This window comes from Balaenoptera borealis, assembly GCF_965194805.1.
Source record: "Balaenoptera borealis genome assembly, chromosome: 9".
In the NCBI taxonomy this organism is placed as follows: domain Eukaryota; kingdom Metazoa; phylum Chordata; class Mammalia; order Artiodactyla; family Balaenopteridae; genus Balaenoptera; species Balaenoptera borealis.
The window spans coordinates 119,230,641-119,252,448 of NC_138873.1; the positions used below are offsets into that span (position 1 = coordinate 119,230,641).

At 41.0% G+C, this 21,808-nt stretch overlaps 1 protein-coding gene across 9 annotated transcripts in view; it reads right to left on the bottom strand.

Moving 5' to 3' along the window:
• Positions 1-21,808, bottom strand: part of UBE3D (ubiquitin protein ligase E3D) — a 202,016-nt gene that overhangs the window by 53,959 nt on the left and 126,249 nt on the right. For 2 of the 9 annotated variants that reach the window (XM_082405875.1, XM_082405882.1), the window contains one exon: positions 1,982-3,413. The exons of 4 other annotated variants lie outside the window; for them this stretch is intronic. In XM_082405875.1, coding sequence (XP_082262001.1) covers positions 3,401-3,413 — 13 coding nt within the window. In that variant the 3' untranslated portion in view covers positions 1,982-3,400. 3 more of the 9 variants (XM_082405879.1, XM_082405876.1, XM_082405874.1) reach the window with 2 other exon arrangements.

The window sequence follows — 21,808 nt, forward strand, 5'->3', positions numbered from 1 at the left end:
CGCCTCCAGCCCTGGGAGAATCAATGGAGACCGACTGAGCTTGAGAACTTCACCATGACAAGATTTCAGGTGCCATGACAGATGCAACTTCACCCATGGTAACTGCAGCGTGTGGACAGAAATCTGCCGTGCGTTTGTGTGTGTGTGTGTGTGTGTGTGTGTGTCCCCTCCTTTGGCTCCCACCCCTCCTTCAGAGTCCCTCACAGCCACTCCACCTTGCACTGCCCCCCTCTGCCAACAGAAAGGAGGTGGGTGGGCTTACCTCTCATTGGCTTGGTTCCCATTCAGACCCCAGACAGAGGTGAAGGGGTGTCACTATATTTGACTTAACCTGATTTTACTTAGACAAGGTTAGTAAATCAGAATACCTTTCTAGTTGGGTTTTGTTGAGTGGTAGAGTTATCTTTTGAATCATGAGCACCTTTACCATCTAAACTAAACAAACATTAGTATGGTACAGGTTTCTTTTCCAGAGGGAGAAAAACTATCTTAGAAGGAAATTCTATTTTAGGCACAGGTTGAACTCTGCTTCATCTAATTTATTCCAATCTCCAACAATTAGATCAAAACAAACTGAACTCTTAAGAAATAGTCACACAGTGGTATTCATCAGCAGTGTCCATTTGCGAAAACAAGATTATACTAAAGCCAGGCCACGTGCCAGGAAAAGACTCAGATTTTGTAATGACTGTGTCATTGGCGATACACCACTATAGGCGACCACCAAATGTTGTTCTCAGGATACATCCTCAATGGCAGTGGTTCTCAACTGGGGTCAATTTCAGCCACCAGGGCAATGTCTACAGACATTTGTGGTTGTCACAACTGGGGGAGGGAGCAACTGGCATCTGGTGGATAGAGGCCAGGGATGCTGCTAGACGTTCTCCAATGTATTGAAGGGTACCAGGATATGTCACCCCAAAATATGCCACTTTGGCATAAGGATTATTTTGAGCTAAAGACAACTGAGAACGAGCAGAGGCAAGAAAAGCTTTTTAACCTCCCCTTAACTGCCTAAAAATAAAGTCTAAATTTCCCCATTTGTAAAGGAAATTTACATTTATAAAGGAAATTCCCATTTGTAAAGATGTCTCTGTATCAGGAAAAGATCTACACCTGGAGACAACTCTTATAATCGGAGAAACTATTACCAACAAAACAAGACAACCCTTATTTACCACGTATTTCCTCCCCTCACGTTCCTAGAACTTGCCTCCCCCTGCCCAGAAGCCGCAAACTCCCTTTTCTTTGTTTATTCTAAGATGGTATATAAATTTCGATCATCTGGCCACTTCCTAAAGTCTCATGTCTTTGTGAAACTTCTGTGCAGATGCATGTAATTAAGCTGGTTTTATTTTTCTGTCGTTAATCTGTCTTTTGTCAGCTTGATTTGCAAGCCCCAGCCACTGAACCTAGGAGGGTTTTTAGGAAGAAAGGTTTTTCCTCCCCACAGCACAGGACAGTCTCCAAAACAAAGACTTATCGGGGCCCAAATGTAAATAGTGCCGAGGTTGAAAACACTGCTCTATACTGACAGACAGAAATCTAAAGCACCAAAAGTCAGCAAGGTGTTTGGGAGTTCAGTAGCTTCAGTGATGTCAAACCAACTCTCCTTTATGGCTGTGAGTCTTGGATATAATACTAAGAACTTTAATGTTTCAAACTGTGCTTAATAAAATGACCCTGCAGGATCAGACAGAGGGGTTTTCTTCCTCTGTCCGTTCACCAGCCACAGAATTAGGAGCATTACACACCACTGCTCTGCTGGTAGGACCTGTGTTTTGGTTAAAACTACACGGAAGAAGAAATCATGAAAGGTTCACTAAATCACAACGCCAGTGACCCCTATGTTAAGGGTGTTAGGAAATCAGGGGACAGAAAACTTTTTGAGTAAAGAGGTATTAGGTGGTCCGTAGGGTAGGATTAATGCCAATATGAAACAAAGGAGGACCCTCCTGGGTACAATTCCTTTCCATGTCTCCCATTTCTTGTTTGTAGGAAATAGGCTTCATTCAGCCTCCTAGACCTTCCCTGAGTTCCAAAGGGCAGATGCAAACAGTTGCTAATCCGAGAAGGGAAGGAATGTAGACACTAAGGATGAGTCAAGAAACAATAGTGCAGTGATGAAATCAGGGTCCTGGTTCCTTCTCAAGGGATATACATAACAATATCTTCTGCAGGAGCTAAGACCCCCCCATCCAAGTGGAGGATGGTAACTTCAGGTTGAGCACAAGATCCTTGGAGCACCGCCCTGTTACCTCACCAACAGCCAATCGGAAGAAAATCTGCACACTCTAGAAGAAAATGAAGACTCTGACCCCCTCCCCAAATGATTCTCCCTTTAAAAACTTTCATGGTTGAGCAGAATCTTTGAGTCTGTTTTTGGACACAAGTCCGCCATCTCCCCAGGTTGCTGGCCTCCTGAATAAAGCAGGCTTTCCGTTCCAAACAACACTCATCTCTGGAGTAGTGGCTTTCAAGCAGCGAGCAGCCGAACCTGAGTTTGGTAACAAACAGGCTTGATGAGAAGCAGATATAGCTGCAAATCCAGAGACTGTCCTCCCTTGAGGAGTGGGCAGGGAGGATCTGCTTGGCTCCGGCCCCAGAGTTGCTCCTACTGTGTGATTACCAGCAGGTCTGAAACCTTCTCTGTAAAATTAGGAACGGGGCCTATGCCTTGAAGGACCCCCTCCAGCTCTGTCATTCTCATTCAGTGGTTTCCTCACCACCTGCTCTGGCACACAAGGACTCAGACAACTCTGTAACAGGATGCCAGTGAGGTATATTTATTGATCTGAAGCAGTATTTGGTAAAGGAGATAAAGAACAAAAGGAACACATACAGGTTTGCATAAATGGGAAACCCTTTAATTGGATAATCATGCATTCAACAAACATTTATTTACTGAGCATCTCCTCTGAATAAGGTATACAAAATTCCATATTTTATTTTAAAAAAATGCTTTTATACGAGCCTGCGAAGTTCTCTGAAAGTTTATGTCCTAAGATTTGCAGTAGCTAACATTCAACTCCACCAGCAAAGCCCCTTGCTGCATTCCGCACAGGACAGATGGGTCTCCACCAGCTCTCTCTCTCTCCAGGTGGTGCTGACGCAGCACATATTTGAACACTCCTCTCGGTGGGAAATAGAGACGTAAATTCTATACTTATCTCTCAACCTGCTACTATGACTTTCTTCACAGCCTTGGTTTTTCAAAGATTTCAAGTTAACTCTTCTCTCAGAGAATTTATGCAAGCAAGGAAACTCAAAACTGCAATGCCCTGTTCTCATTCTGTAGCTGGGTTCTTGTCTCTGTAATTGCTGCCCACTGGGCTGACTGCTGGCTGCCGGTGCACCCCGTGCTGTGGAGAGGAATGTGTCCGCTCCCGCAGTTACATCTTCAAAAAGGCCACCTGGAAGAGGAAGAAAAACCCACAGTGCTTTCCTTATATAACGTGATGAAATGGCTGAGTGCACATCAAACCTGAATCAGGTAAGTCTGCTTGGTAAGAATGCTCACTGGTCTACAAAGAAAAATGACTCTTTAGTCGGGCCAGACGTTGCCATTTCACAGCAGGAGCCAATTAGTCCTTTTTTAATGAACCATACAGTAGTTAAAACAATTCACATGCACTTTAAAAGAAAAAAAAAAAAAGTTTAAATTGACACTAAAGTTGTATTGCCGTGAAGTAATCCAGTTCTCTTTCCCATTGGTTCAAATGGCTGCTTTGGATCTTCCATGAGCATTATTCCAAATCCCGAAGACTCCTGGGCAATTCCAGTTTCTCATTACGATTGGTAATTACACCAGTCTCTCTTCGGGTCATGCCAGTGCTTTCAATTGCATCATATTTATTGGGCTTGCCAGCGGCAATTTATCTTAAAACTCGGTTGTTTTAAAACATTTTAATTCATACAGGCTTAGGTACAAAATATTTTCAGACTATTTAATAAGGTCCAGATCAAATGCATCGAATTTCTCAATAGTTTTAGCTAAAGGAGAAACAAACATCATAAAGTCAATCATAAACACTTAGAAAATTCTAGTTCAGGGTTCAGGGGTGATAATAAATTGGGAAGGTGCCAGCATCAGGAAGAGGGTGGGATGTAGGTTAGAGATAAAGATGGAGAAACACGGGGCAGTTAGAAAGCTCATCCCAGGCCTTTATCGGGGGGAAAGAGAGAGAAGCAGAAGGAAAACATTCTACTCTGGGACATTTGGTACTTAAGTCCCCAAACGCAGTTGAAGGAGGTATGTACTTAATGATCCCTGTTAAGGGGATAGGAAAAGTGAAGAGTCGTGCAGGGCAAAAGCCATCTGCTTTATGTTGAGTAATTCAGAAGGATGTTACTCTTCATACCGTGCTGGTGAGAAAGGCCCCTGCTGAGTTTCCATATCAACTTCCCGCTGAGTTTTTACATCAAGTTCTGCAATGAGAACAAAGTTGAAGGAGCAGGCAAAGAAGAGAGGTTAAGATTCCTAAACAAAATATAAACATGGAATGCGGAGGGGACAAGATAGGAGAGTAGAAGGATGTGAGCTCACCCCTTCTTACGGACAATTGATGCAAACCTCAAGGGCTCATTGTGAAGAGTAAATGAGATAATGCTTATGAAAATACTTGTGTTTCTCTCCCTGGCCTCTCAGATGATAGACATTAGGAGCCCATGAATATTCTGACGAGAAGGGGCTGTTGAAGACAGACCAGCTGGGCCCTTTAGGGAATGATCACAGAATCCCAGGGAAGGGGACTTAGGGGTCGCTGAGGCTGACTTCTGGCTCACGGTGGTTAGTGGCCCTGTCAGGACATTCTGCTTCTTCAAGAACAGTTTCCAGGGAGATTCCCAAGATGCCAGTACCACTGCTGATACTCAGAGACACAAGGACGATGGATAAAAACCAGTTATCTCTTTGTTAATTCTGAAAACTGCTGTGCCATGGAGTATTCCAACCAGGAACTACTTAGAATAACTGATGCTGATAAATGTCATCATAAAAATGGTTAAGAACTTTGGCTCTGGAACCATACAGACCAGTGGTTCTCTAGTTGGGACAATTTTGCCCACCAGGGGACATTTGGTAGTGTCTGGAGATTTTTTTTTTTTTTTTTTGTCACGGCATGTGGGATCTTAGTTCCCAGACCAGGGATCGAACCCAAGCCCCCTGAAGTGGAAGCCCGGAGTCCCAACCACTGGACCGCCAGGGGAGTCCCTGGAGATATTTTTGGTTGGCACAACTTGGGGGACGCTAATGGCATCTAGTGGGTAGAGAGGTAGGGATTGCTGCTAAACATCCAACTATGTGCAGGACAGCTCCCCATAAGAAAGAACTAGCAGCCTCAAAACGTTAACAGTGCCAGTGCTGAAAAATGCTGAAATTTAGAATTAGATCTTTCTGTGACCTTCGACAAGCTTGTTAACCTCTCTCAGCCTTTCCTTGTCTGCAAAATGGGAATTATAACAGGACCTGCCTTGACTCTTTTCATCCTCAGCACAGTCTGGTGATTTAGGTAAAGCAGGCATTTGAAACTTTGTTTTACAAATGAAGAAACAGAAGCTCAGAAAAACTAAGTGACTTGCTCAGGATACAAAGCTAGTAAGTGGCAATGATGGGTTTAGGAAGAAATTTTGATTTCTAATCCATGCTTTTTCCCCTGGTAAGTTTACAGATAGATGATCAAGATAAAACTGCACAGGTTGGGGGACTTTTAATCCTCATTATTGTCTCAAATATGAAAGATGTATTTTCTTTTGCATGCCTGTGAATATGGACACAAGATGGAGAAAACCACATGAGGCTGAGCTCATTAAAACAAATAATGCAAAATGGAGTCCCCATCAAAAAAGAAAAAAAATTTAATTTGATCTAATATGTCTCTTTTTTTTCATCGTTCGTTTTTATAGTGCCGCCTGCCAAGGACACTATGTGTTTTGCAGGACTTAATAACAAGAAACTGCAATCATCCTTGGGAACAGGTACTGTACAATGCATTTTAGCTTCTTTTTATTTAAAACACTGTGAGTTAACATATTTCAAATGTTGATTTTGTGTTCCCTAGCTTTTATCCATGACAGGAAAAATTGCTTTCCCTGTCATTTATTTTAAGAGAGGATAATTTTATTTTGTTCTACTACACTGAGAAAAGTCTCTGTATTTCATCTTTTTAGTTTTATTCCCCAAAGTAAAAAGTTTTAAAGCTTTGCAGAGTCTATGAGTACAGCTACAGCTTCAGGTTCCGTTGTTACATTCCTGGAATATATAGTTACAAAAGTATAAATAACTATTAGAAACTAGGGAAGACAGGACTCTTTGGAGTTGGTTGTAACATTTGACTCTCCCTGTTCTCTCCTCCTGAATTTGGACACTTGGGAAAGGAAAAGGGGAGAGAGAGTGAAAATGTCTAAAAATAATGTCTCTGCTTTGAGTCACCATCTAAAAACAATCTTCTTAAACTACCATAAACAGGGCCAGGCTGCTGTAATAGCTGACCAAATGTTCAGTTTATAATGCTTCTGTACAATTGCGTAAATATGTTAAACACTTTTGAATGTTCTTGTTATCTTAGTTAACAAAATTATACTATGAAATTCTATTTCTCAACATAGAGCTGGAATTTCAATCAATAAAAAGACATGCTGTCAAGGCAGACTGCACAAGATAAAATTAACATTAAAAAAAAATCCTACATAAATGCTTTGAGGTGCACTAAACAAGACAGATGAAACTGTAAAATACTGGAAACTGTGAGTTTCATAATAATTGTGAGCTTTAGAAAAGTCTCTTTAGAATAAGTAGCATAGCCATACACAAATGTTCCTTTTAAAGGGTACTGTAGACTTAAAAAAATAAATATTTAAAACTATTCCTTAAATATATATTTTTGTCTAGGTACGGCTCCTGTCCAAAGTTATGTCTGAAATAAATGTTATGGCATGGAAAAAAAGTTTATATTACAAAATCCAGTTCCTAGGCTCAAACTTCATTTACAAAATAAAATATACAATATAAATGTAAATATAAAAATAATAAAAGAAAATGACCTTTTCAAGCATATTATTTATTTCGAGTCTTAAATCCTACTGGGGTACAAACCATTTACTAACTCACTAATTCAGCATCGATCAGGCCTGTGTTGATGACACCTGGACTCCACTCTTTGTGCTGAATAAATAGTATAAGATTTTCCTCTCTCTGGGCTGGCAGGCTGTCTTCATTCATTCCATTCATTCAATGATTAAGTACCATCTATGTGCTGTGACTGTCCCGTCACAGACCACAGTGAGAAGGCATTCCCTCGTGGCATTAACACGTGAGTGGGGGAGAAAGTCAAGTCGTGAGATGATTCTAATAGGTTGGAATAAGTCTAAGACGGACGCCTAACGCCTGCTGGCAGAAAAAGGATTATTCCTGGGTTATGAAAGGAAGTGCGATTTCTGAAGCAGTAGCCTGAACAAGGTAGTTATTACTCTAATTATGAATAGTGTGTTGGCGAGGAGAGACGATAAAACCTGGCATGGCACTGAGTGGGATATACTTTGTTCCCACCAAAAGATGCTGGCTTCGCTAAATGAACTCCTAGCAAAGAGGAAGGATGGAACAAAGGACCAAAGATGTGAGAAGCAATACAATGAGGAAGAAGGTCTTATCCCACCAAAAGCACAACGAGTGTGTGGACAGAAATACCAGACCAAGGAAACATCAGCGCGGCCTTCCAACTCAAATTCTGTAAAAGCCTTTAAAAGTGGGGAAAAAAGCAAATAGGATCAGTGTCTTTAAAGGGATTTAAACCCTTACCTTGTAGTTTATTTAGGCCATGGATGCACTAGGATAATTTACAGGTCAATCAAAAGCTTGTGATTTTCATCTACTGGGAACCAGTGAAGCAAAGCACAAGCTGTGTTTTCTAGCGGAGGGCAGCATGTGAAGTACCAGAAGACAGAGATGTGAGTGGGGTAAAGACGACTGATACCTCTTCCTCTCCAGATGGGGCTGGACACATGGACAGTTCCTGGGTCCTGAGCCTATTCTTCAACAAAGCAAGCTGACTGCAGATGGAAAAGTATGTATCCTACTGTACTTTTAATGGCCTTCAAAAATAATTAAGAACTGAACAGGAAAAGCACGGATGAAGTTCCTCCATCAAGACTCTCTTTGACAGTTTTTTTTGGAATTGGAAAGCCTCTTCTTGTTTTGTACCAATAGATCTTTCTTTTCTTCTCAATCTACTGGGTGCTCTGCTACCAGATTAATTTTCCTAATGTACCACCTTCATCATGTCATTCTCCTGCTTAAAATCTCAGGAAATAAATTTCATAGGCAATGGGAAGGAGGAGTGGCAAAGGATAGCTAATAGAATTAGAAGAACGACTCAAACACAGTTCTTCTAATTCCTAATCCAGTGCCTTCATTTCTGGCCACTGCAAAGTGAAGACGCTGGTCTAGGGTATCCAAAAGTCCTTTAAAACAAACATTTTTTTTTCTAGATGACAACAAGATTGTCAAAACAAGGGAGAAAGAAACAAATTATGTCTAGACCAGTATCTTGATATTGATATAGATCGGGCCCAACATCTACAAAAGGAGGACTGAGTCCTTTTTGTTAGCTATCTAGAGACTGAAGGGGCCAAATCTCTCAAACTGACCCACTGTGTAAAGCTAGTCTAGTCAGAGTTGAGAGAATGATTTTTTTGGGGGGGTGGGGTGGGAGGGGAGAGCCTCTGATATGCCCTGATATAGTTTTCTTTTCTAAATCTACTTAACATGGGCATCTTTAGCAAACTTATTTGGTTCAGGTAAAGAAAATTGTCACAAATTTGACTTCAGAATAAGCTGGTAAAGAAGAAATCTCCCACACATTGCTTGGAGTATGCCTATAAAACAGGATAGACGTTCTAGAAAACAGTTTGGCAGTCTTTAAAAACTAAACATGTACATAATTACTGTATGACCCAGCAACTGCAGTCTTGGACCTTTATCCCAGAGAAACGAAAACTTTATGTTCACACAAACAGCTGTACATGAATGTTCATGGCAGCATCCTTTCAAGAGCCAAAACCTGGAATCAGCCCAGATGAATGCTTAAGGCTGGGTACATCCATACTGCGGATGCCTATTCAACACTAACAAGCAGCGAATTGCTGATACATGCAACAACTTGGAAGATTCACCAGGGAGTTATGCCGGGCTCCAAAGGTTACGTACTGTAAAGTTCCATTTATACAACATTTTTGAAATGACAAAATTTCACAAACAGAGGACAAGGTAGTGGTTCCACAGGGGTTGGGGATGGTGAGGAGAGGAGGGAGGGTGTGATTATAAAATGGCAACAGGAGGGATCCTGGTGCCAACGGAACTGTTCAGTGCCTTGACTGTGGTGGATGCACAAACAGACCCACGTATACAATTACACAGAACGTCACACACTTGCACACACACACGCAAAGGAGTACAAATACAACCAGGGAAATCTGAGTAAGATGGGAGGACTGTACCATGTCAATACCCCAAGTACCATAGTTCTGTAAAATGTTACCATTGGGGGAAACTGGGCAACGTGTGCAAGTGATCTTTCATACTCTTTCTTACAGCTACGAGTGACTCTATAATTCCTTCACTAAAAATTTCGACTAAAATGATGCCACAATACTTTGCAAATGACCTTGTCTAGCTTACTCCAATCCAGTTACCTAGAGTGTCGTTCTGAGATGCATTATTCAAAGTCTTGTTCACACTGATGTTATGCTTAATATATCATTGTGATCCCATTTTCCTCAGTGGAATGACCTGAGTAAGCTGGTAAGTTAATTTTGGAATGAGTCCTGAAGCAGACGGCTACAGTGAGACACAACACCGTTATATTTTAACACGGGTTGGGCTGACAGTCTGGCATTAAATGCTTAGGTTACACATAACAGCACCTGAAATCTTAGGTTGTATATGAAGTACTTATTCTAAATAGTCCACTAAGCACTATTTTTTGCTTTTTTATTGCCATGGAGTAAATAATGAGAAAAAATTCTGGCATTTTTAAAACCCAGAATTGCTGTAACAAATTTCCCAGACACATAAGAGGCACTGGACAAATATTTTTTTCAGACCGAATACATTAGATTAAAACTCTAATTTTAATCTTAAAATTAACAGTATCTTACAAAAGATTTGGAGAAAGAGGAAAACAGAGTTAGAGCGTTTGTTTGTTTCTTGTAATTTGGTTAACTGTGAATTCACGTCCTTTTTTTTTAACCTACCAACAGGGGGCTTAATTTTTTTAATAGTTTGTATAAGCCCTTTAGTAAATGTTAATATGTTTTTTATGCAGTGAAGAAATTAAGTGCATTATTTTTTCCTGTTTCCCCAAATACTCTAACATTATTATTATGTGGGTCTATTTCCATATGGTTTTAAGATGCATTTTTCTCATACTGATTATCACATGTGCATATTTTTTATATCATAAACATTTTTAGGTGCTGCTCAGTAAGTCTTTATTCTTATTTTAATAGCTGCAAAACAGTCCATCATAACAATCTATTACAAATTTAAGTTGTTCCCAGGTTTGTTAATATCAAAAGTAATAATGAAGTAGTTACTATCATGTTTATAATTTTTTTCAATTTTTAGAATATTCCCTTAGGATAGAGTTCCAGAAATGGGACTATTAGATTGAAATGTATGAGTATTAATCTAATTTGATACATATTTTTTCCAATGAGCTATACCAATTGGTAATGCCACCAGCATCCTATCTTTTTAAAAAAATTAGTACTAATTTAATAAAAGGAAATGACATCTCAATGCTTTTTGAATTTATTTAATTGCTATGAGTTTAAACATTCTCCCAAACGTTTGTTTAATAACATTCTCCCAAACGTTTGTTTAATAAACATTCTCCCAAACGTTTGTTTCTTGTAATTTGGTTAATCGTGAATTCACATCCTTTTTTTTAACCTACCAACAGGGGGCTTATTTTTTTTAATAGTTTGTATAAGCCCTTCAGTAAATGTTAATATGTTTTCTATGCAGTGAAGAAATTAAGTGCCAGGCAGCATCTCATTAAATCTTTATAAAATCCACTTGAATTAAATATCTAATTTAATTGTCTCTGGATTATAAATGGGGAACTGAGGTTCAAAGAAGCTGAGTAACTTCTGCTCACTGCTATAAGCTAGTAACAAGGCTGGGTGTGCAATCGGGTCTTTGTTTCTGAGCCTAGTATTCATTCCGTCATCAAAGCTCCCTTCCATCTAATTATGGTGAGAGATAATTGCAAGTAACTTTAGTTGAAGAAAGAATCCATAATATTCCAATTTTAAATCAGATTTAGTAGCAGTTGAAATGATGCAGTCGCTCTCATTTGTTAAGCAGAAAGCAGATTACTTCTTTACGGTTAGATGTAAGGAGGAGAAAGAAAAAGACAGAAGAGCAAATTAAAGCCCTTCTTGTAAAGAGAAAATAATTCCTTGATTAGAAGAGAAAGTTTCCGGCAAGTGAGGAGAGCCTGCAGGATAAATGAGAAATCATCCTGAAACCTCAGAGAGGAATTTCTGTCTGTAAGTTTAGCAAGCAGGATAAGTTACATTGGCATAGTTTAGTCAGTTCAGTAGAAAAGATGATAACTTGGAATAATCAAACAGCAGTTAAGGCCTAGTGAGAAATGGATCAAATTGGAACCAGATGCTTATTTTCTTTAGCCACTTCCTCCTTAGACATTACTTTGAAAATATAATGTTAAAGATACACGAATCTTTAAAAAGGAAAGCATGCTAATATATCCATTTTAAAATAAATACCATTTATTTCCTTAGCCTGTTACTTGGAGTTGCTGGAAATAAACAGGGCTCATAAAACTGTAATTTATTTATTTTAAAGGAGGAGCATGAGGATATTATAACTACAAAATGAAACAATAGTATATGCGTGAGGAAGGGAGCACACTGAAGAGGACAAAGCTTTGTGATTTTTTTTTTTTTCCTTTTTGCTTTAAGCCACGTGGAAAGTAAAGAGGGGTTCTTGTATATAGAACTGTTGGTGGAGCGTCTCCAAGTCAAGAACAGCTCAGTGTATGGGAACAGAAAAGGGCACCTACTCATCAAGGGCTCCCAGGGTTCAAAGTGGTAAGTTTTACACCTGCCATTCTAAGCTCCACGAGAAGCCAGAGGAAATCAGGTGGACACGAGCAAAGTGCAGACTGGTGAAGTCTAACTGATGTGGAAAGACTGGAAAGCTGGAGACAGAGTATACGAAGCCGAGAAGTAAAAACAGATTGGTGTGAGAAGGTGGTACTCTGTACAGAGAGCAAAGATTCAGACCAAGGGAAAGATGAGACTGAATCCCTTCCCTGACTCCTCCAAGCTGAGAGCCTCCTCTCCCTCCAGTTCTGCCCACCGGTGGCCGTGGGGACTAGTGACAAAGGACATCAATGGCCTGGCAGGCCCTGGAATGGACAAGACCCTCAAAAACTGAAAGAGACGATTATTATTATTATAACTGTACATTAATGTTTTATGTATTTTAAATATTGCTACAGATGCTGTTCATGAATAAATTCTTCTCTGCTGTTCATGAATAAATTCATGCTTCTTTAATTATTTTTAAAGGAAGAAGCACAATTGGCTGATTGTGTATAAAAAACCTCCAAGGCTTACATAAGGCTTTCTCTCGCTTATACTATCCTATAACAATAGTATCTACCAGGGACAGGGACTGACACCGCACACATTGCCTCTGAAGAAAAAACTGCAAACCTACAATGTTTGCACACGGAAGAAGGTAGATGGCTTAGTGTAAGATACCACCAGCTACTAGAAAAATAACTCCGAGCCCAGAGGCCACTGATAGGATTGTGTAGAGAGGGTGTGTGTAACGGAAAGCACTCCAAGTGGTTCAGACCAGCACATCCTTGGTTAGAGACATAATTCATTCCATAGAAATTCAGTTCTGAACCCAGGATTATTGACTAAGCCATGGGTCTTTAATACATGAAACTATCTGGCTGAATTTACCAATAATTAGGCTTCTCCCCAATATATCCAACTGATGACATTAACTAGAAAGAAGAGTCTGACTAATTATTCATCAAGGCACTCTGTAAAGCAGCGGGAATGAATGGATGGACCTAAACACGACTTATAACCACTCATCATTAGTGTATTACAATGTGGACTGGACTTATCTGGCTTCTGGGGCATTGAATACTTGGAGATGACCAATGCTCGACTATATTTTGTTGGGAAATACCAGTAACCTTTAAAATCAGCTAACTGCCTTCAAATGCTGGCCTTCGGAGTTCACTATGAGTTCACCATGCCAGCTTTCCACAGAAATGCACGTTCTATGAGATGGCATCACAGATTGACTGAAGAACTTGCATACTTCAGCATACTTCAATCAAGTAACAGCTGGCACAATTTATAGCTGAAAGAGGCTTCCTGGCTTAGGAGAAAGACCGTATGTAATTTCCAGAGGCAACACAGTCAGGTTACCCAACCTCTGTGCCTGAGTTTCTTCATCTGTAAGATGGGGCTTCCCTCTTCCTCTGGTGGGTCAAGGATTGTATGAGATACTGTGATGTCTGCGACTGGACCCAAGGAGGTCCTCTCTTCCCCACACGGATGATGAGGAAAGCTTATTCAGCCAAAAGCCTCCCTCCACCTACCTAAACGGGGTCTGAACATCATGACTCACTGAGCTGCAAAATTAACATCAAATATCTACGGGTGCTTTACAACAAAGTGCGAAATAATTTTTTCAGGATTAGAGAAGTTCTAAGATGAGACACAGAAACAATTTTGATCTGCGGAGAAGAAGGACTGGGAAGCCATGAGAAAATAATGTACTACATTTTGATGGGAAGTGGAGAAAATTTGGAAACTCATATATTGTTTCAGGTGTCTTTAACTCACCTAAATTGCTAAAAGGTGGTGAGCATAAACAAGTATTCCACAGAGTCTGCTGTGTTCTCAGAACTATTCCATTTGGTATTTTTAAAGACAAGGCCTATAAACACTTGAAAAATGTTCTCTATTTTCTACTGGTTTAGGGGTAAAAAAATTTTCTTTGAAAAGAAAAAATATATTTTTTAAAATTCCCCCAAATTTTCTTTGAGGTCATCTTTCTAAAGTATGAGAAATGAATGGAAAAGGAGAGTGGGCCCAGTTGGGGGTCCCTCAGTAAGGGTTTTTGGACAACCAAGATCCCATATGAGATAAGCGTGCATGATCTCACTCCTTTTCTCGAGAACCCTTGGTTCATAACATTAGTGTGATGCAAATGTGGAGAGAAAAATGTTGGGGACTGGTTACATCAATGAGTTACTATCTTTTCATTTTGACAAACTTATGAACAAACCCGTCAAGACAGGGCACCTCTTTGTAATGTATAAAAAATATTGAATCACTGTGTTGTACGCCTGAAACTAATATAATATTGTAAGTCAATTTTACTTCAATTAATAAAAAAAGACAGGGCTCCTCACTCAAGTCCCATCATCCCCAGAGGTCACCTCTCCCTGTTCAAACTTCTGCTGGTTAATCCATGACACCAACAACCTTCAGGGCACTTAGCTGTTTTTTGTTTGTTTTTAACTTATAAAAGATTTCAAATATTAACATATTCTCTAGTCAACAGAATAGTATAATAAATCCACAAATATTACCCAAAAACAATAATTACCAACTCATGGCCATTTTGTTTCATCCAAAGCCCTGCCACAGAACTCTTTTGAAGCAAATCCCAGACCTATTATTTTGTATATAATTCAGTATGTGTCTCTGAAAGAGAAGGACTGGGATAAAAATAAAACCACAATGCCATGACCACATCTAAAACATTAATAATAATTCCTTAACATAATCAAATATCCATTCAGTGATCAAGTTTCCCCAACTAGCTCATAAAATTTTTAAACAGCTGGTGTTTGTTCAAATCAGAATCGAAACATGTCTAAGTAGTGTTATAATGGATTCATACGTCTTTTAAGTTTCTTTTAAATCATAAGTTCCTCTGCTCTTTTTTCTCCCTTTGATTTTTATGTTTTGAAGAAATCAGATCTTTTGCCTGCCGGGTTTTCCATAGACGGGAATGTGGTGAGTGTTTTTTGTTTGTGTTTTTAGTGTCATTATAAACTCATGGATTTAAAATACATCTGATACACTTTAATCTACTACAGTCATTATTTGTATTAATGCTCACATCATCCCATCTTTGTCAGTGAGAATCTCTTCAACTCAGAGCCTAAGTCCTGAGGACATGATCATAGTAGTTTATATTAGTTTTTTGTCTGTTTGTTGGGTTGGTTGGTTGGTTTGCTTTCTGGTAGGATGGGACTCAGCCTCATCTTATCCCAGACATGGAATCAGCCATTCTCCAGAGGAGCCTAGGTCCTTCAGTGAGGAATGGTATTTGGAGATAAGAACTAGAGCACCTTACTGCTTCCAAAGTTCCTTGGACACGTTACCTCATGTGTACACATATACACCCGCTACCCACCTCTGGGGCCACCATGTTCCCTTTTCAAAATGCACTCAGACCCTATTCAGAAACAAGGTCCTCAACTACTCAGAGATGAACCTTTTTGTCTGGTTACCTAAGGAGGACAGGTTAGAAAAATACCACCTTAGCAACAGAGAGAGAAACTGAAACCAAAGAAAGATCATGAGTTCCTTCCTTTTCCACTGGAACTAAAAGGAAATAGTTAAGATCTGTTATCAGAACTTAGACGGAAAAAGGAATCTTTCTAGATAGAGAACTTAATTTTTTTTTTTTTTTAACTAGGTAAAGACCTTCCTGTATGAGTAAAAGAAAAATGCTTCCAGAAAAAGGCTGATCAAGAAGGTCCCTTGGGCATGGAATGATAAAGGTGACTCACTGCCTTGCGTGGACAGGTCCCTGCTGTTAATCTGTTTGTCAAAGCTGTGGAAGAATGAGGGGGGGACGGTCATTCCGTGGAGGCTGAGCGCTGGAAGTCCGTCCCAAAGACAATAAAAGTCGTTTTGTAAACTTGTCTGGCTAATTAGGAAGAGTATTTCTGCCCTCACTAAAGGAAAATACCCTATAATCCTCACAGTATGTATGGAACAGAGAAAAAAATGAAAAAATGGAAGGGCATGCTTCACAGTAATTTTGATAATTTAGAGCAAACTTATTCAGATGGCAAAATGTTTCCCAGCCCCTGAGGAGCAGCAGAAGGTTCCTGTAAAACCTGAACCTATTATTGGGGGTGGGGTCTGGGGGGGGGGTGTAATGGGGACTCCTCCAAATCAACCATTAAAAAGTCTTACAACAGGGCTTCCCTGGTGGCGCAGCGGTTGAGAATCTGCCTGCCGATGCAGGGGACACGGGTTCGAGCCCTGGTCTGGGAAGATCCCACATGCCGCGGAGCAACTAAGCCCGTGAACCACAACTACTGAGCCTGCGCGTCTGGAGCCTGTGCTCCGCAACAAGAGAGGCCGCGATAGTGAGAGGCCCGCGCACCGCGATGAAGAGTGGCCCCTGCTTGCCGCAACTAGAGAAAGCCCTCGCACAGAAACGAAGACCCAACACAGCCAAAAATAAATAAATAAAAAATAAAAATAAAGGAATTCCTTTAAAAAAAAAAAAAAGTAAAATAAATATCCTTTAAAAAAAAAAAAAAAAAGTCTTACAACAGACACTTCACAAAAGAATGTAAATAACCAAAAAGCATCAGGGAGATGCAAATAAAAATCATAATGCGATGCCCACCAGAATAGCTAAAGTAAAAACGACTGGCAACACCACATGATGACGCCGCGGATGGTGATACGGAACAACAGCAATGCTCGTACACAGTTGCTGGGAGTGTAGAATGGCATAACCACTTTGCAGAAGTGTCTGGCAGTTTATTAAATGTTAAACACACATTTACCCTACAACCCGGCAATTCCATTCCTAGATATTTACTGAGAGAAACGAAAACATGTCCACAAAGAGCCTTTATCAGACTGTTCACAGCAACCTTATCAAAATAGCCCCCAATCAGAAACAACCCAGGTATCCATCAAGAGCAGAATGTATTAACAAATTGTGTTTTTTTCATACAATGGACCACTATTCTGCAATAAAAAGAGAGTGAACCACTGATAAATGCAATAATGTGGGTAAACTGCAAACACATCACGTTAAGTAAAAGGGACTAGACCAAAAAAAAAGAGTATACACTGTACGATTTAATTTATACAAAGTCCAAATATAGGCAAAATGAATCTATGATGATAGAAATGAGAGACACTGGTTGCAGGGGAGGGAGGATTAATAAAAAGGCCTGAAGGGAACTTTCTGGAGGAATGGATATGATCTATATCTTCTTTCTGGATGGTAGTTACATGGGTGTATGTACAGCAGTGGTTCTCAACCACGGGTGGTTTTGCTACGCAGGGAACATGTGGCAATGCCTGGAGACACTTTTGATTGTCATCCCCCAGGACGGGGTGCTACTGGCATTTAGTGACTAGAGGTCACGGATTAACAGGGCAGCTTCCTACAAGAAAGAATTACCTACTCCAAAATATCAACCCTGCCAATGCTGAGAAACCTAGTGTATATATAGTTGTCAAAACTCACCAAACTGAACAACTAAAATCTGAACATCCTATTGAATGTTAATTATTACCAAAAGAAAGAAAGAAAAAAGAACTCAATAACCTCTCTCCTCACCCCAAAATATAGGTGAAGGACAAGATTGGGGGGAAAACGAATTTCACATTTCAATTCTGTGAGTTCAACTGCCCAAAAAACACATTTCAATATCCAAATCACGCTCAGTTAATTTTGATTGAAATTTTAAAATCTTGGGCAAACTTCCAGTTCTGCATGTAAGGAGCTTGGAAGTTGCCATTCCAACCTAACAAGTAAAAAGCTGAACAGACTGAAAAATCAACAGCTCTTGGATCCATGAGGGAGAGGAGGACACAGGGCAGACGGAGGCTGGAGAGAGAGGACAAGGCGGGGATTCAAGGCTTGCTGGAGGAGAGATTTACCAGAGGGAGCCAGAGCCAAGGTAGGAGACCTGGGCTGTAACTGATGAACCGCTGGAGGCTCAGTGTGCACCCGTCTGAGAGTGAAAAACTGCAGGGGGATCCAGTCATAGTGAGTCCCACAGTTGTGCGAGATTAACCTCCAGAGGCTCGACCCAGGTTCTCACAGTAAATATGGGAGAAAAGTCCCCTTGAGCTTCCAGAGAGGAGAGGGGAAAAGGAACCATTCTGAAATATGCCAGAGTCCTCTGCTGTTAACAAGGTCTGCCCTCGGGGGGCGGGGGGGACGACTAGTTAACCAGAATCTAACCTGCTGGGTGTTATTAGAGCCTAACTGACTTGGGGAAAGGGAAGTGACCAACTCCAGCCCAATCTGGCCGTCCCGTACCACCGAAGGAGGGGAGAAAAAAAATTAAAACTTGATATAAAAATGTCCAAAAAAATTATACCGGGGGAAAGATGGACGGGGTATGGGCAGTCCTCTCCACAACTCTCCCTGCAAACACACCCTTCCCATCTCCCCTCTCCCACTGGTAAAACTCTCACCTTGGGCTACTATACTTAAAACTTCCTGAAGGAATTACATTTGGGCCTCAGGGGAATGTTGATATAGTTGTGCACAGACAGCCCTGGTTGATAAAAACAGTGGGGGGCAGGGCGCCCGCCTGGCCCTTCAGCCTCAGCATCTAATCACCCACCCCAGGCTCCACGCTCTTCCCGCCCATGGCTCTGAACTTCGAGGGAGGCAGCCGCAGGGCGAGGCAGGCGTGGAGCTGGGTGAGGGCTTCCCGCTATCTCACAGGTCACAGTGACAAGCAGGCAGCTGATTTCCACGGTTCTCTCTGAATCTCAGGAAATTTCTGGTACAAAGTAAAAAGCTGTTCTTAAGTGGAAAGAGAAATGGATCCGGAAATGCTATGCCGTAAACTAGTTTACGGTACAGGTGCTGTTACCTCTGATGTTTGCAGAAAACAAGTAGCTCATGACTCAGGTTACTAAAGTTGAATTTCAAAAACATTTTTTCCCTCGGGGCGGGGGGGAGTCTGAACTGTATACAATTAACCTTCGTGCCAGTGAGTTTCATTCCCTACTTACAGTGGCACCCAGAATACATTTTACACTAAAGCCTGGAGGCAGCCCTGAGTCGGCTGTGCCATTACCTGTACACCTAAGCCAGTCAAGAGACAGATTACTCAGAAATGCCTCCGGAGGAGATGCTGCAGAGCTCCTTCAATATTCTGGCCTTCTCCCAGACGGAGAACTTATTCCTGAAGTTTGAATTAACTGACTTTTAACACAAGCATGCACGTCTGCTTCCCTTCCCTTTATGCAGGAGGAAGTAGCTGCTTCTACTTCTGGCCGGGCGAACGAGAACTCCCAAGTTAGAAAAACTGCCCTCAAAAACTGTATCCCTCACTCACTCTCAGAAGCCTGAAGTTCTGTGCTTGTCTCTAACCTTCGCGTTGATTCTCCAGGAGGCGAGCTCTCTGAGCAATGAAGCCCATTAGCTAAATTCTTTTGGAAACCTGACAACCTCACGCTGCGCCCTGGTTCCTGTGGGCACATCTGCTGCCCAGCAGGGGAGTGAAATTGGATGTGTTTTAGACGCACATCTAAAGAGAGTTTTAGACGTGGTAGGTGGTGGACAAGAAAGGCACCTTTACACTTTGGCCACCATCTCTTGACATATTCAGATACTCCAGCTTTACCATCGTCCATTCAATACTTGAACTGCTGATTCCAGGGAGCTACTTCGTAGGGTGGGATTCACAAAAGAGACAAAGCTCCAGTGATTTTGAATTCTCAAACCTTGCATGCAACACAGCTCCATGGAATGTTCAACAGCCCTTGCCCATGCACATGGACACTGCGGTGGGGGGAGGGAGACGGGGGGGGACTACATGCCTCTTCTTGCTGACACTTGGTGTTTTCATTTTCCCAGTAAAAGCCATTTTTATCCACCCACCCTCCACCCCACAAAAGGCAAACCTGCAATGTGGGATAGTAATGTCTTATCTAAATTTCTGTCTATCCCTCCATGGGGTCTTGCACGCAGGAGGCTTTCAATAAATATTTGTTGGCTGAAATGAATAAATGATTGAATTAATGAGTTACGTAACTAGAATCATGGCTAAGTTCTTGTCTATGGAGGTGTCGAAAAAAAATAATCTTTAATAGGATGGAGCTAAAAACGACTGGGAATTTTGATATTTTCAACTCTAACACTTCCATGCTACTGGGCAAATCCTCACCCTGGCCAAAATGGGACTTGGCTTAGAAAACACTGCTTACAGCTTTGCCCAGCACTGCTTCACAGGCCTCAAAGTTGAGATCGAGGGGCAGAGACCCTCATTGCCCTTCCCAGCTCTGTGAAGAGGTAACTATCAGAAGGTAGGGGCCTGGGGATTCCGTGGTGATTTTGTTTCCTACAAAAGTTGCTTGTTGGGGTAACGTTGTAAGAATCCAAGAATTAGAATGGGGTGATAACCATTTTCATGATGAAAACACAAACTTAAAGACAACCTCAATCATCAAGTGATTTAAAATGCAGAAATTTAGGCGGGTGGTGACATTGACAAGGTGAAGATGTTCCAAGTGTGATTCTGAACACTGAGGCACCATCTGGGTCTTAACAATGACCATGGGGACCTACTGTATAGCACAGGGAACCCTTCTCCATACTCTGTAATGACCTATATGGGAAAAGAATCTAAAAAAGAGTGGATATATGTATATGTATAACTGATTCACTTTGCTGTACAGAAGAAACTAACACAAAATTGTAAATCAACTATACTCCAATAAAATTAAGACAAACAACAAAAGAACAATGATTGTGGCTCACCAAGTTTACAAGGGTTTGCCTTCCATGCACAATTTGTGTCATCCTCGTCTAACTCAAAAGATCTAATCCCACAAGATCACCTATAATTAGTGATGATGCACTCTTAGAAGACAAATATAGACACCAGAGGTGATGCATCAGCGGTCTTAAAATAATTAATGCGTATCCTCACAAGGCCACCCACACCAAGGCACTTGGGAACAGTTCACCATAGCCATGTCATAGAAGGATGGCAAAATCATTTTTCTTACCTGCAGAAGTAGGTCACAGCAAGAGCCTTTGGCAAAGGAACCAGAGTGGACATGAATGGGTTTTTTGACACAATCTTTTCATTTTTCATCTCAGTGCAAGACTCATTCGTTGGTTCACTGTACTCACTAATCGTCTCCCTCCATGGTAACAGGACCAGAATGAGGCTTGGAAGTGCAGTATTTGGGGACACAGCACAAAGCCCCACTACCAGAATACTGCTGCTATATTGAATAACCAGAGCTCAAGCATTTCAGGCAGCCACTGGGTTTTGTTGTTTTATTTCCAGTGATATGAAAATAAAACAGATCATCATAAACCAGCACACCGATCGGAGTCTGAGCTAGGCAGTACAGAAGCACAGAGGCTAAAGGTTATAGCATTTCACACAGCAACCTTTTAAACTCCGCATACGGCCCCCACGTGGGACATTTTATTTCTGTTGAGACTTCTATTTAAACTCAACCATTCAGACTTTCCAAAAACAACGTTGAGTTATGTGCATTTCACTAGGGCTACTGCCTTCTAAATAATGAATGCCTTTCCCAATGAGGATGAAGAAGGTAGAAAAAAGAGGTAGACAGTAGCAAGAAGGGGAACCATGACATTCGCAAGTACTGTGTGATCTCAGGAAACCTCATCAGAGGGGCTGAAACGCACCTCATCTAAAGCTTTGTCCTGCCATCCCTCAGAAAGGCTCAACCTGCTTCCTGTACCAGCAGC